Source organism: Vombatus ursinus, unplaced genomic scaffold (genome assembly GCF_900497805.2).
Source record: "Vombatus ursinus unplaced genomic scaffold, bare-nosed wombat genome assembly UNPS02014778.1, whole genome shotgun sequence".
NCBI classification, from domain to species: domain Eukaryota; kingdom Metazoa; phylum Chordata; class Mammalia; order Diprotodontia; family Vombatidae; genus Vombatus; species Vombatus ursinus.
In genome coordinates, this window is record NW_020954556.1 from 38,532,255 (window position 1) to 38,548,803 (window position 16,549).

Consider the following 16,549-nt stretch of genomic DNA (forward strand, 5'->3'; position numbering starts at 1 on the left):
CACCAATCTGTTCCCTAAGCAAGCTGCTTTAATAATATTTCCAATATTTACATGTTACGCTCTTCTTAAAAACCCTGCATGACTCTACACTGCCTACCCTTTTAGAATACAAGACTCTTTGGCTTGGCATTTAAATCCCTGTCCAATCTAGTTGCAGTATAGCCTTCGAGTCCTATTTCACATTACTTCTCTTCAGGTAATCTGCTTTTGAGACACAGTAGACTGTTGTTTAGTTATTTTAATTATTATTATTATTATTATTGTTTAGTTATTTTAATTTACCATGTTAACTTTTACTTCAATGCTTTCCCTAGTGCCCAGTCTTTCAGCATCCTTTCTTCTTGAGTTTAGGTGCCATCTCTTATCTCAAGACTTCTTCCCCATTTAAAAAAAAATTTGAACTTAATACCAGAAAAAAAAAAAGAGCACTTCCATGTACACTGTAGGAAAGGAGAGGGCTGTATATGAAACTGTGAACATTACATAGGGCTTGCTTTTCTTTTTTAAATATATAAAAAATAGAATAAATTCAACGTGTAACTTTCAAAGCTGTCCTGTTTATTTATGATTCCTTCTGCTCTATTTTTATTTTGCGGGTAGTGCAGGGGGAACCTTATCCCAGGTCATCCTTTTCTTCCTGTATCCTTGACCCTCAAAATGAAAACAAAACAAAACAAAACAAAGGCAAAACACAACTCTTGTAACAAATATGTACACACAAGCAAAACAAATTCTTACACTGGGCATACCCTAGGATATATGTTTCATTCTGTATCTTAAGTCCATTATCACCTCCTTGTCAAGTTGGTAGCATGTCTTAAAACTGGGCCTCTGGAGTCATGGTTAATTATTTCTTTGATCAGAGTTAAAGCCTTTCTTGATCTCCTAGCAGAAAAAGTATTTTCTTTTTCCCCAAATTTTCTTAAAGTACCTTTTAAAAATTTCTCTTTTGTCCCTATTACTCTTTTATTATACTTATCTATATATAATATAGGTTCCTTGAAGGTAGGGACTATGTTATTTTTTAATCTTTGTATTTTTAATACCTAGAAATTCTAATAATAGAATGGTAGAACTTTTGTAGTTACTTAATAAATATTTTATATATATGGATTGCTGACTTTGCTAATATAATTACTTTAAAAATAAAGTATTTAAAAATTCTTACTCTTGTTCAATTTGATTTGACATATTTACCACTGTATCTACCACAGATTTCTGGCATTAGATGAGACAGGGTTTAGAAAAAGGTATGGCATTATTTCTATATTCAAGGTACTCATAGCCTAGAAAGATATGGCACATACAGAGATTATTATAAGATAATTCCTTTTGAGAGGTTCAAAATAGTGTGACTGACACTCAAATTTCATTATGAAGATGTGACAGGTTTTGATCATGCTTTAAGAAAAACATACCTGACCAGTTTCTTTTTCTTCATGATACTGCCGAATGTGTTTTCCATGACATACTTCATAAGTCCAATAAGATTCAATCTTAAAACAAAAAGACAAATCCAACATATATTTAAATTTATGAAAACTGAAATGTTTTGAATTTAAATTTGATATTGAGGAATTTATCAGATAGATAGTTGATCAGCTGGCAACAGTTTATTTATTTACTAGGAGTATTTTATTTTTTCCAATTATACATAAAGACAAATTTTAACACTCATTTTAAAAAAAGTTTGAGCTCCAAAGGTGATTTAGAGCATTTTTTCATATGACTATAGATACTTTTGATTTCTTAATCTGAAAACTGCCTGTTCATATTCCTTGACCATTTATCAGTTGGGAAATTACTTGCATTCTTATAAATTTGACTCAGTTCTCTATATAGTTTGAGGTCTGGAAGTGCTATTCTCCCTTACTTACTTCTTTTCATCATTTCCTTTGATATTCTAGATCTTTTGTTCTTCCAAATGATTTTTGTTATCATGTTATCAATCTCTGTGAACTATCCCCTTGGTATAGCACTACAAGTGCAAGACAATTTTGGTATATTGGTACGGCCTAGCCACTAGCACTGAATATTCCTCCAGCTATGTAGATTGCCCTTTTGTTCTTTAAGGAGTGCTTTGTAATTGAATCTATATAAGTTTTTTGTGTGCTTTGGGAGGTTGATCCCCAGATATTTTGCGTATTTTGTGGTTATCTGGAATGGGATTTCCGTTTCTATTGTTGTCTTGTGTTTTGTTGCTGTTATATAGAAATGTTGATGATTTCTGACAATTTTGTAGCCTGTGACTCTGCTGAAGTTATTAATTTTCTCAATTAGTATCTTTGTTAATTCCCTGGGGTTTGAGAAATGAGGTCCTCACTTGCTGCAAAAATTGTTTCCCAGCTTTCTGGTTTTCTTCTAATCCTGGTTGCTTTGGTTTTGTCTGTGCAAAAACTTTTTAATTTAATATAATCAAAATTATCCACTTCACATCCCATAACGCTCTCATCTCTTTTTTGGCCCTAAATTCTTCCCTTCTCCATAGATCTGACAGGTAAACTATTCCTTGCTCTCCTAATTTGTTTATGATATTACCCTTTATGTCTAAATCATGTACCCATGTTGACCATATCTTGGTAAACAGTGTTAAAATGTTTGTCTATACCTGATTTCTGCCATACTGTTTTCTAATTTTCCCAGAAGTTTTTGTCAGATAGTAAGTTCTTGTTCCAGAAGTTGGGGTCTTTGGGTTTATCAAACACTAGATTACTATGATCATTTGCTACTGTGTCTTGTGAACCTAATCTATTCCACTGATCCACCACTCTTATTTCTGAACCAGTACCAGATAGTTTTGATGATTATTGCTTTATAACATAGTTTGAGATCTGATATGGCTAGGAGGGTAACAGTTTAAATGAATATTAAGTGACTGTTTTAACAAATCTTTCTTGAATTCTAAAGTTTTTTAAAACCATGAATTAATCATTACTGAAGTTTTGAGGGAAAAGAAATTAGCTAGCAGACAGTTTGATTCTTCTGGGATTGTTACATAGTCACCTAGTTTAGAAATAATTTCGCAGCAATTAAAAATATACCAAAAAACACTTCTTAGGGAATACTCTACTTCAAAAAGTGAAGTAATATGTAAGTGTAAACCCAGTTTGAAGATATAAATCATAAAATACACTCAATAAATAAATCAAAATTTTTTTTAACTTTGAGATTCACCTATAAGCAATTTATAATTTGGTATAACAGAATATCTGTTGAGTGTAGATAGGGATATTTCTAAACTTCAGGTAATATACTGACTTCTTCAAGTCCACTTCCTTCTACAGGAAGCCTTCCCCACTCCCTCTTGGTTATAATGCCTTCGCTTTTAAAAATTATCTCCTGTTTATCCAGTATGTGGCTTGCTTTGTATATATTTGTTTGCATGTTGTCTCCCCCACCATTAGACTGTAAGCTCCTTGAGGGTAGTCTTTGAGGACTGTCTTTTGCCTCTTTTTGTATTCCCAGCATTTAGTAACTGGTACAAAGTGACTGATTAATAAATGTTTACTGATTGATTGAACTTACATGAGTTAAGCAATTTATTAAATGTCTGGTTATCTAGAATCATAACTCACTTTCTAACAATGCAGTACAACATATATTAAAATAGGAATAAACAAAGAATTATTTTTGACAACTGGGTGCTGAGTTCTAACATTATGTAAAATAAGGTTAAACAGAGAGTCATGTGGTGGGTAAATTGGAAGCAGCATACTATTATACCCTATAATTTGGGCATAAGTAATGTAAGGTAGTAGTGTTAAATTTCAACAGAAATAGAGCTGCAGACTGACTTAGAAAACTTCAAATTAACATTATCTATACTATATTTAAATTTTTTTTAAACATTTCTCAATAATACTTTAATCTAGTTTGGCCTCACTAGGGAGTTTTGCCATGCCAAGTTTGACACGTCTGGTAATAAGGGATATTATCTAAGAAACGCTTCACTGGAATAGGATTTTGGTTAGTCATATAGTAAGAGCAATAGCCAATAGATGGATAGCCTGAGTCTTCTTCTGGTACCTAATTTTTTTTTTTGGTGAGGGCAATTGGGGTTAAGTTACTTGCCCAGAGTCACACAGCTTGTGAGTGTTATGTGTCGGAGGCCAGATTTGAACTCAGGTCCTCCTGAATCCAGGGCCAGTGCCCTATCCACTGGGCCACCTAGCTGTGCCAGTACCTATCTAATGTTAAGAGATCTAAAGGAATGCCTCTTAGAACACTGAATAGATTCTCAATATGAAAGATTTATGGGAGGACATGGACAAGCATTAAACAGGATGAGAAGGCGTGAATAGGTTGCAATTTGTACCACTGGAAATTATACCCACACTGATGAGATCCTGTATCTACTGAAGTTCTGAAATAAAGGTCAAATGAACAGAAAATACATACCCTGTATGAACAACTGCTTTGTTTAAACAGTGGTTCCAATAATTCACCTGGAGTAGGGCCTTTATAGTCCTTTTCTTCTTCCTACAAGAAATAAGGTTTTACTAATTATGATTTTCTTTTAATATTTTCTATATTAAAGGATGGAAAGAGAGGGGAGAAGAACCGTATGTGTATGTGGAGGGAAAACAAGCAAAAGCAGAGAAATGAGAAAAAGGTCCATGTGAGATTTATTAGTGATCTTTAATACAAAAAAAAAAAATTAACAAATTATATCTGTGTTTCAAGTTTTAGTCCCTTAGTTGCTATTTGTAATTGGGCATAATTCTTCCAAGGAAGAACTTTAATGCATGTGTTGCATCACTATCAATACATTTATCAGAACTTACCTCATCTCCACTTGCTACAAGGGGGAGTATGCATTTATATTTTTCTTTATGTGCAGTTGTCATAATGACATAATTATCTTCTTTATAGAAAACACCAGCAGTAGGCTAGAAAGACACAAAAACAAGTAGACAGTTTAATTTCTTAAGTATATGAAACAAAATATAATTACAGTTGTAGTTTATTCAAACTGTTCTACTGTTGCAACTGATGTTTGTATATGTGCATGTTCTTTACATATTTGTAAGGGAAGTAGTGTCCATTACTGATCCAATGAGAGGAGAATAACTAAAATACTGGATGGCAGAATTGGAATTTAAAAAGATCTTTTAGGGTAGAATAATGCACTAAGAGAAACAGTAGAATGAGTCCTGGATTTGGAGTCAGAGGACCTGGATAAATCCCAGCTTTGCTCTTTACTAGCTGTGTGACTCTGGAGAAGTCACTTAACTTTTCTAGGACATCTGTGTCAACAGGGAATTACAACTTGACAACACTTATGTGAAAACTAGGTTTATTACAAGAGAAATGAACATGCATGTAGAAACCAAAGAGTTCACAATCCATAAAGAAGTTCGTATATTTATGACAGCAGGACAAAGGAATGGGGAGGTACCAGAAATCTCCACCTAAAGGGGCATAGCATGAGAGGGGGTAAGGTGCACTAAAGGTAGGAAAGGGACAAAATCCCTCCCATTGGGGAGGGGCAAGGCAATGGCAAAAGCCACATTCTTTTTTTTCTTGGGAACTGCTAGTCTATGAAGATAGGATGGTCTACTTATCTACCAGGGTCCCAGCTGCAGAGACATTTCTCAGCTTAAGTGCAGACCGACTGGCGCCTATCTTGACTCCCAAGGACACAGAGAGAGTACAGCTTGGGATGCAAACAACACATTATGTCAGCTCAGGTGGGCTTCATTCTTGATACATTCAGGACCTCTTGCATACTCTGGATTCAGTGTTTCTGGAAAATATGGCAACTCAAAAAGACAAGTTCAGGGGATCCCTTAACATCTGAAACATAAAAGGTGAGGCTGAGTGCAGTTTGGATTATATAACATTTAATTTTCCAATTCTTTCCAATTCTAAATCTATGATCTCAAAAATGGAATTAAACGGGGATAAATATGAATCTGATATGTGGGTTCAAAATCCAACTATACACGCACAGAATGGCGGAGAATTAGTTTGATAATAGTTTAAGTAAAATAAAAACTTAGGAGGTCTGTCTGCTAACTCAAAACGAATTAATGGTGTTATGGCTGCTGACAATGTGGCCCTGAAGTCAACTTAACCCGTTTTCTTGAGTTGCTGTATTTTCCAGTAATATACAGGAGGTTCAAATGATGAAGCCCCCCTGAGCTGACCTAAGAGGCAACAGTCAACCCTAACAACTCTCTAGCCAGTCTGGCCCAGACCCATAAACCGTGCAGCTGGAACCCTTTCAAATGAGCAGAACATGCTCCCTCCAAGGTCTGGCAGTTCCCAAGGTATGTATAGAGGGCTGATGCCCCTCCTGCTCTCCTCCTGCTCTCCCTCCACTACTGCCCCATTTCTCCTCCCATGCCACTCCCATTTGGGAGGGGACTGCCCTTTATTCTTCCCATGAAGAACTCTTCTCACTGTAACTCTTGAATACCCAATGCTTTGCCTGCGTTATTGGGCTCATCTGTACTCTGTGTAAGAGGACTCAACAAGCATGTCTTTTGCTATCTCTTGTAATAATATAAGTTGCTACTCAAGTCTTTTGGAGTCTATTCATTAATACTGCCATAAAAGCTAATGCAATCTTAGGCTACATTAATAACAGCTGACATTCACATAGCATGTAACTGGCTGCAAAACACAATGGAAACATATCATTTGAACTTTACAACTACCATGTAAGGTTGGTAGGTAAGTATTATTATCTCTATTTTACAGATGAAAAAACTGCAGCTAAGACAGGGTAAGCAACTTGCTCTAGATGGGATTTGAATCCAAGTGTTCTTGTCTCCAAGTCCTGGTCTTTATCCATTCACAACACCACAGTCCTCATTCCAAGAAAAGTATGATGTTTGAATCAGAGTAATAATCCACAAATAATATGCGTTGGTCAGGTATCTGAAGTATTGGGTTTGATTTAATAGTGCAAAGAGTACTAGATCTAGAGTCAGTTGACCCGAGTTGAAATCTCACTTCTGACACGTTAGCTATGAGAATATTTAATCTCTTTGAATCTAAATTTCTTATCTGTAAAATGGGGATAATATTTGCTCCCTCTGCCTCACAGGATTGTTGTGAGGAAACGTTTGTTTTTTCTTGGGGGGGGGGGGGGGGGGGTTAGTGATAGTCTCCTTATTTTTTACCCAGGCTGGAAGTACACCAAGCCTGATTCCAGCATTGACTGGCCTAGAAGATTTAACCTGCTCCATTTTTCTGACTATGGATGGCATTAACCCATTATTTGACTAAACTTTTCAAGTCAGTCTCTTCGGTGATTATTGTAAATGTTGGGAATGCTCTCCTATTAAGTAATGAAAATCAATGGAAAAATTACAATTCATTTTACATAATTTGTTTAATGGCTCTACCTTGTTAGGATGTACTTTGTAAAGTGACAGATAGTTGTGAATGGAACATTTCTGTAACATACCAAAGGAAAGAAATTTCTATTTAAATCTCTCAGATAATTTTCTCTTATCTAATGAATTTCAAAGAGAAATTTATCTGGGAGGAGGGGGAGAATGGCTCTTATTCTTATAAATCTAAATCAGTTCCTTCTATATCTTAGATATGAGACTTTTACCTGAAAAATTTGCTACCAAGATTCTGTCCTCACACCCCCCCATTTCCTGCATCTCTTTTCAGTTTAACTGTACTGGTAATAAAAATTATCTATTTTACCTCCTGTGAATATCTCTCACTGGTTCTCTCATTTGGTCATGAACTCTTCCCCTACCAATAGATCTGACAGGTAATTTCTTCCATGCTGCCCTAATTTGTTTATGATATCCTCTTTATTTTTTTTTATATTGTCCTTTATGTCTAAATCATAGACATAAAATATAAATCATCTGTAGTTACAGTGTGAGATGTTAGTCTACCTAGTTTCTACCAAACTGCTTTCTAGTTATCTTAACAGTTTTTGTTGAATAGTGAGTTCTTGCCCCAATAACTGGTATCTTTGGGTTTATCAAACACTAGGCTACTGTGCTCATTTGCTTCTGTATATTGTATACCTAATCTATTCCATTGATTGTCCTCTCTGTTTCTTACCCAGTAATCAAATTATTTCATAGAATAGTACTGGTGGTGCAGTGGATAGAGAGCCAGGCCTGAAGTCAGGACCACCTAAGTTCAAATCTGGCCTCAGACACTTACTAGCTGTGTGATCCTGGGCAATCACTTAACTCTGTTTGCCTCAGTTTCCTCATCTGTAAAATGAGCTAGAGAAGGAAATGGCAAAACTCTCAAGTATTTTGCCAAGAAAACCCCCAAAAGGGGGCAGCTAGGTAGCTCAGTGGATAGAGCACCTGCTTTGGAGTCAGGAGGACCGGAGTTCAAATCCAGCCTCACACATATAACACTCACTAGCTTCATGACTCTGGGCAAGTCACTGAACCCCAATTGCCTCACCAAACAACAAAACAACACAAAAAAATAAAGCAAAAAGGGGTCACATATGACTGAAAACAACTAAACAACAACTGGTACCACTAGGCCCCCTTCCCTGTACTTTTTAAAAATTTTTTTAAAATTTCCCTCGATATTCTTGACCTTCTGTTCTTCCAGATCAACTTTATTATTACACCATATTGGTTTGGCCTACCTATCAGCAATCAATATTTTCCTAATTATTTAGATCTTTTTTGTGTGTGTTAAGAGTTTTGTAACTGAATTCACACAATTCCTATATTTTGGCAGGTAGACTTACAATTTTAAATACAATTTCTCTTTTTATCTTTTCCTGCTGGATTGTTGTTGGTAATATGCAGAAATGCTGATGATTTGTGTGGGTTTACTTCTATATCCTGAAACTCTGCTGAAGTTGTTAATTGTTTCAATTAATTTTTAGTGGACTTTCCAGAGCACTTTTAGGTAAACCATCTGCAAATAGTGACTTTGTTTCCTCTTTCCTTATTCTTTCCATTTCTTTTTCTTATCATTGCTACAGCTAGCATTTCTAGCACTATACTGAATAGCAATGGTGCAAATGGATATTTTTACTTTACCTCTAATCTAACTGGAAAGGCCTCGAGCTTATTTTTATTACAGATAATGCTGGTAATTTTAGACAGATACTACTTGTTTTAAAGAAAGCTCCATTTATTCCTATGGTTTCATGTTTTTAACAGCATTGGGTGCTGTAAATTGTCAAATGTTTTTTCTGCGTCTAGTGACATAATCATATGATTTTGGTTGCTTTGTTATCAATATGGTCAATTATATTTCTAGTTTTCCCAATACTGAACCAACCCTACATTCCTGGTATAAATTTAGGTCATAGTGTACAAATTTTGTGATTATACATATTTCCCACCAGGTACAATGCTTTTGGACTTCTTTGGAACTCTCCATTATGCCTTCCTTCCACAGGGAAGTATCACTGGGAAATCTCATTATCCTGCAAGACTGAATCTGCCTGGCACTCAAATCTTATCAGTACCTTTTGACCCCCTGATTGGACTCCATGACTGGAGGACAGGGCCAAGGGTAACTTCATTTTTCTCCCCCTTTTTAGGTTTTCTTTTGTGTTGTCTTCTCCTATTAGATTCTAAACTACTTGGGGGCAGGGAGTATATTTGTTTTTATTTGTATTTGTATCCCCACAACTTAGCGTAGTGTCTGGTACTTAGTAGGTACTCAATACACTAGTTTATTAATTGGTTGCTGCAGTCTCCTTGCCAATATTTTTTTTAACATTTTGCATTATTATTCATTAGAGATATTGGTCTATAGTTTTCTTTCTTTATTTTGACTCTCTTTGGTTTAAGTATTAAGACCATATGTGTGTCATAGAAGGAAGTTGGTAGGCCCCTTCTTTTCTTATTTTTTTCTAAGAGAAAACTAAAGCCAAAGGTTTTAGGGTTGAGAGTTAAGGTCTAAAGCACAAAGAAAGGCAAGAGAATCTTATAATTACTACACACTTTACAAATGGAGCCAAGTGACACTCATGAAAGGAAGATGAGATTGGAGAAACCTACTGTAAGCAGGGAAGATAAGAGAGTTCATTTTTTTCTTTTTCTTTGGCTACTGACCTCATTTGATAGAATTTTTTTTTAAATACTAACCCAAACTTTAAAAACCCACAATATAGTGGGGATAATCATTGTAAACTATGATAAAATTGCCAAAGGTATCTAGAATCACTTGGGAGAACTATGAATCAGAGATTATTTTAAAAATCAATTAAATTGCTAAAAAAATGATTGAAGAATCAGTTAAAGATAGATCACCTCACTGACTAGCACTAGATATTTTTTCCATTATCTACTTCTCCCCCTTTCCTTTCACAACTGTCCAATGTCAGTTATAACCAGGGAGTAAGAATTGTGCATTGAAAAATGTATTAATTATTGAATTTAGGAATGAAGGAAAATAGATTTAGAGCTGAAAGGGATCTAAATTTGATCTGGTCCATCTCTATCATTTCATAGATGAAGAAGGCCAATGAAATGAAATGACTTGTCCGAAATTAAGCAGGTGACAGGACTTGTGTCTATAAATCCAGCTTTCTCTGAAAAACCTGAAGAAAAGAGTTGGAACTCTGAAGCATCAACAAGGTAATGTCTGTATAAAGAATGTGAGACAGAACTAGGAGTCCTGGTCTGAGACTCTGCCTATCACTGTGTGACCTTGGGGAAACCATTTCATTTTTTGTTGGTCTCATGAAAAACGAGGGGAATTGGTCAAAACAATCTCCAATGTTCCTTCTTGCTCCAACATTCCATGTAATGAGAAATATTACTTACTCATCAAATATCAAAAAGGCAAGACTGAAAATAAAAGGAAGTATTGACACAGAAACAAGGCACAAAGAATAGACAAAACATTTCTAAATTTACATTAGATGACAGACATAAGCCTGATAACACAATCGAATTTTCTCTTGGTCTGACCCAATACAACAATGATCTCCAAATAATCAAGGTTGCAGGAAACCTGAATGGCAATGGAAATGATTGCAGAACATTTCCAACCATGATCTCTGTGTTTGAAGGAGGGTAAGGGAGAGTGCAACAGCTGATTCAACAAACAATTAAGTGTTAAACCTACTCTGTAAGAGGCACTGGGAACACAAAGATAACAAGAAAAAACAGTCCTGGCTCTCAGGAAATGCACATCTGAAAAAGGTGAAGGGCTGGTTATACAGTAAGTTTAACATACAGACAGGATGGTGATATCACAGGATGAAAGAAATTTTAGAAAGGCCTAGATTAAGGCCTTCAGCACATTGAATAGACCCCATGTGGGAGATCTATGGGAGAACAGGAACAAGAACTGCAGAGGAGGAGAAGTTGTGGATGGTGTGTGGGCAATATATGCAGGGAATACCCACAATGGTGAAATCATGGATGTACTAAAGGATTGGCTCAATGCCAGTATGTCTTCATGTGTCACTGACACTGTAATAGAGACTCTCAAAGCAGAGAAAATTATTCCTCAGATAACAAGGTCCACAATGTGGAATGGGCAACAATATGTATAATATAGTCTGAACCAGGAATAAACCTTAAAAGCAGGGCCCAGCAAAGGACTACATCTTTCATTCCAGGACCATCACAGCTAAATTTATAGAGGCTAATCCCAGGTTGATCACAGGGTGATAAATGTTCAACCATACAATTCAAGACCAAATGTAGGCCTAAAGAATTTGCAGCCTACTTTGGTGGAGGGAGTCTGTACACTGATGAACACCGATGACTTTCCCACTGTAATGACAATCTATCTGTAGTATTTGTGAGTGTTTAGATCATTCTTCAGTCAATTCAACAACGATAGCCTTTAGTCACTCCCTAGGGTTGTGAATGTGGAGTGTTCATAGGATCATAGCCTTAGACCTGGAAGCCTTAGCACTCATCTAATTCAATGCCTTATTTTATAGGTGAGAAAACGGTGCCTCTGAGAGTTGAAGTGATGAGCCAGATTCAGCACCAGTTAGAAAAACTGGGACCAGATCATTGAGTTCCCGACCCCTGGTCAGGATTTAAAAAAAAAAAAATTTAATCATGCTGTCTATATATGTTATTTCTTAGGGGCATTATGACTGGAAAGTGAGGGTGGTAGACACCCTCAGTAGTCCTACTGAATTCTTCAGAACAATCCTGCAGGGAGAGCTTTTTTTTTTCCCCTCTTAGGCAGTTGGGGTTAAATGACTTGCCCAGGGTCACACAGCTAGTATGTGTCAAGTGCTTGGTATGAAGCCGGATTTGAACTCAGGTCCTCCTGACTTCAGGGCCGGTGCTCTATCCACTGTGCCACCTAGCTGCCCCTAGGGAGAGCTTTCACTCTAGAATTTATAGTATTTATTTGTAAAAGACAAAATTTCTCTAATTCTGTTGAAGGCATAACCACCTTCTAGTGACCCAGTTTTACAACACTAGAGTCAATCCAGATTTTTTCTTCTTTACTCCTCTATATCCAACTAAGTTGATAATTTTTTCAATCATTTCTCTACTTCTCTCCAATCTGCCCTCTTCTCTCTACTTACAAGGCCAAGCTGTCTTTTCAGGTTCTAAATACTTCCTACCTGGACTGCTGATTTTCCAACTTATCCTTTACATAGCTGTCAAAATAATTTTAACATTCAAGTCTGACCATGTTACTCCCTGACTCAAGAAACTTCAGTGCTTCTCTTTCACCTTTGGGAAGAACTTCAAAGTCTTCAGATGGGCCCTTCAAAATCTAGCTTCAGTCTACCTTTTGGGACTTACTGAGCATTATGCCTTCATGGATACTCTTCATTTCAGACAAAATGGTCTATTTGCTATTCTCTTTAACATAGGACACCACCTCTCACCTCCCTGCCTTTGCCTAGGCTGCACTTCATGTCAGAATGCACTCCTTCCTCATCTCTACCTTAGAATTCCTAGCTCCCAAACAGTTCAGGGGCAGCTAGGTGGCACAGTGGATACAGCACCAGCCCTGGAGTCAGGAGGACCTTAGCTCAAATCCTGACTCAGACACCTAACACTCACGAGCTGTGTGACTCTAGGCAAGTCACTTAACCCCAAATGCCTCCCAAAAAAACCCAAAACAAAAATAAAAACTCAGTTCACATGCCATCTCCTACTTAATGCTAGTGCCTGCTCTCTGTTGATTATCTCCAGTTTATCTTGTATGTCTCCCCAGAATCAAAGTGAGCTTCTTGAGAGCAGGGACTTTTTTTTCTTCTAACTTTTCTTTGTATCCCTAGCACTTAGCACAGTGCCTAGCACGTAGAAACTTAATAAGAGCTTATTAACTGATTACTAGAAGCCTGACCCCCTCCACCAAATTATCCCACATCTACTTATTTACATGCTGTATCCTCCACTTCCTCCCCCCTTCCCATATCTCCTTGAGGGCAGAGATTGCTTTTTATTTTGTCTTTATCTCCAGCAACTAGCTCAGCACACGGCATGCAGCAGGAGTTTAAAAGAACCTTGCTGGAGTGACCTGAAAGGAAAACTGCCTTTGAGGGCCTTAGAGAAGGCCTTGGTGGTATGTAAGGATGAAGGGGAGAACGGTGGTTGTTTGGAGGAACAGCTACTGGCTACTGTCCAAGGAGAAGGCAGGCATGATACACACAGACGTAGGTATGTTTCATATATATATCTCTCTCTCTCTATATATAGATATATATACATACACACATATATGAAATGAATATGTGTGTATATATGTCCCATACCAATGGGCTTTGGGATTTGGGCTATATTAACATTTGTGTATGCATATGGATATGTATATTCGCATGCGCGTTATGCACATGTGTATTTCAGTACATGTGTACATACACGTATGCATGTATGTATGTACACATCTTTTTTGTTGCTGCTTTGTTTTTGAGGGAGGTATCTAGGAATGCTTCCCGGGCGAAGGTGGGACGGTCGTGGTTGGGCAGCTAAGCTCTGTGCCTTCGGTGGCGGGTGTCTACGCACGCCTGTCAAGAGGCCCGAGAAAACTGGTGCCTAGTTAAAGAAAAAGCACTTGCTAGCCTGGGGAGGGGGGCGGGGGAACGCTTGGGGGACTCCGTGGGGGGTCGGCGCGGGCACTGACCAGCGAGAATTCGGTACCGGGCCAGTTGACTCGGAAAGGGATGTCGTCACTGAGTGGAGGGAGCACTCGACCGCCCCCGGACGCCTCCAGGAGCCCGCAGAGGACCAGCAGCACCGGCGCACCCGGCACCAGCCTCCGTCCGCCGCCGCCGCCTCCTTCTTCCATCCTCCTCCGCTTCTTTCTCCAGCCGCCGCCGCCGCCGCCGCCGCCGTCGCTGCCTCCTTGGCCCATAGAGAGGAGGCGGAGGCGGCGGGACTAGAGATCGCCCAGCGAACGGGAGCCCCAACCGCCGCCACGTCTCCTTCCGGGGAGCCCCTCGAAACCGCCTTCACCTCTCTCACTTTCGTGCCGTCGTTTCCGGGACAAACGGCCTATCAACATCCGGGTCCGCCTACGGAGGCTGAGAGGTTTTTAGTCTCTCCTTCTCCGCCCCCTGAAACCCTGTGCAACCCGCTGGTCCTGGAGGGTCGCGGTTCTGGGCGCTGGGAGCAGGCACCCACCCTGCCAGCCATTTACCCTCCCCGCTTGGCCTTGGGGCTTGGGACCCCGAGAGGCCGAGATTCCAGCCCGGGAGCCCTAGACGGTAAGGAGGAGGCCGCAAAGCGGCGGCGCGTTCGTATTCGCAGCCGGTGAATTCCGCGTAATCCCCGGCCGACCTGCAGGCGCTCTCCCGGAGGGGCCCCTGTCTCTCCCGCCGTCGTCCCCGACTTCGCCGCAGCCCTTTTCTTCCCCGCTTCGGTTCCAGCTTCCCTTTGATTCTCTTTTATTCTCGAGGGGAGGGGAAAGGTTCAGAAAATTTAGGAAAAGTTAAGGGAAGGAGGACGTTGTCTGTCTGCTCAGGGTTCTCTCCTTGAGGGACAAAAATTCTTTTCCTCCTGCGAAGTCTAATGAATGATTGGTTGTTATTTTTGGTGGGCTCGTGCCTTAGGATCGTTCGTCCGCCCATACCCTGAAGTGGCTCTTCTAGAGGTTTTCCCCTGCCCCATCCTTCTCCTCCTCCTTCTCCTCCTCCTCCTACCCCTTTCCCCCCATGGCTCTTCGCTAAAGGCGTAGAATTTACATTCCCGGCGGTGACGAATGAGTTTGACTAGGATTCAGAAACCAAAATTAAATGGTTTGGCCTAAATATTGTTATCTGGTGCAGTGGAGAGAGCACTGATGGTCAGGAAGACCTAAATTCAAATCCAGCCTCAGACACTTAATCGCTGTGTGACTTTGGAAAAGTCATTTACCTGTTGATCATTTCCAATTCATCCCGTATATCACTTGTTTGTACATAGTTATGATATTGTCAAACCCGTTAGATCTTGAGCTCCTTGAAGGCAGTGACTGATTTTTTTTTTGCCTTTTTTTGGGGGTGTATCCCTAGTACTTAACACACCCACTGGCATTATATTTATTGCTGTTAGTCGTGTTTGACTCTTCTTGACCTCATTTGGGGTTTTCTTGGCAAAGATACTGGAGTGGTTTGCCATTTTTTTTCCAGCTCATATGAGGAAACTGAGTCAAACAGTGTTAAGGGACTTGCCAAGGGTCACACGGCTTGTCTGAGTCTGAGGCCAGATTTGAACTTATGTCTTCCTGACTTCAGGCTCGGTGCTCCATCCATTGTGCTGGCATATAGCAGTCCTGCTTAATATATCTTCACTTGATCGTGTCTAAATTTATTTCTGTGCAACTTTCACTCCTACTTACTACTGGACTTTGGGGAGAGAAGCAACACAAGTGTATGTGTACTCCATTACAAGCTTCGAAATCATTGAAGGCAGCTGTTTTATGTCCCTTCTTCCTGTTCCCTCCACTCTCATCTTCTCATTCGATAAGCATTTATTAAGTGCCTACTGCGTGGCAGGAACTGTGCTAAGTGCTGGGGATACAAAAAGTGACAAAAGACTGTCTATGCCCTCAAGGAGCTCACAATCTTATGGGGAGCCAACAAGCAAACAAATATGTACAAACAAACTATATACAGGATAACTAGGGAAAAAATTATAAGAGGAAAGACACTAGAATTAAGAGGGGCTGGGGAAGGCTTCTTGTAGAAATGTTTTTTGTTTCATGTGTATATAGCTTGTCTAGATTGTAATTTCCTTGAGTGTTGAGACTATATTGGATTTCTTTGGTGATACTTTCTTGCCCTTCTTCTTACCTTTTCCTTTTTTACTATGTTACCACAGCAGTTATTCCAGAAACGGAGTGGTTGACTGTTTAACCTAGATAAGTATATTTAAGAGATTCTCTTGACTAATTGGATTGTGAGTTATAGTTATTTAAATCCAGTCAATCAGCAAGCATTTATTGAACACTTGTGCCAAAACATTGTCCTAAGCTCTATGAATAGAAAGGTAAAACAGTTCTTGATCTCAAGGAGCTGACATTCTGGTGAGGGATACATCCTGTAAATAAATAGGTACATAAAAAATATACTGGGTGTCCCAAAAGTCAGAGTGCAGATTTAAAGTTTAAGTTTAAAACTGCACTAAGACCTTTAGGACACCCTGTATACAGAATAGGTGGAAGGCAG

General features: G+C 38.9%; 2 protein-coding genes across 4 annotated transcripts in view; one reads left to right on the plus strand and one right to left on the minus strand.

Moving 5' to 3' along the window:
- Positions 1 to 14,327, minus strand: part of ERLEC1 (endoplasmic reticulum lectin 1) — a 50,467-nt gene extending 36,140 nt beyond the window's left edge. Inside the window, exons 1-4 of the mRNA XM_027865073.1 lie at positions 14,026 to 14,327; positions 4,785 to 4,889; positions 4,399 to 4,479; positions 1,419 to 1,496 (exon numbers count right to left, since the gene is read on the minus strand). Of these exons, the coding sequence (XP_027720874.1) occupies positions 1,419 to 1,496; positions 4,399 to 4,479; positions 4,785 to 4,889; positions 14,026 to 14,256 (495 nt within the window). The 5' untranslated portion in view covers positions 14,257 to 14,327. The remainder of the gene's footprint in view (positions 1 to 1,418; positions 1,497 to 4,398; positions 4,480 to 4,784; positions 4,890 to 14,025) is intronic.
- Positions 14,328 to 14,353: 26 nt separating this feature from the next.
- The window catches only part of ASB3 (ankyrin repeat and SOCS box containing 3), a 127,116-nt gene continuing 124,920 nt past the window's right edge, over positions 14,354 to 16,549 (plus strand). For 2 of the 3 annotated variants that reach the window (XM_027865071.1, XM_027865070.1), the window contains exon 1: positions 14,532 to 14,608. The gene's annotated coding sequence lies outside the window, so the exon portion shown is untranslated. Of the gene's footprint in view, positions 14,609 to 16,549 lie in introns of all 3 variants that reach the window. The other variant, XM_027865069.1, reaches the window with a different exon arrangement.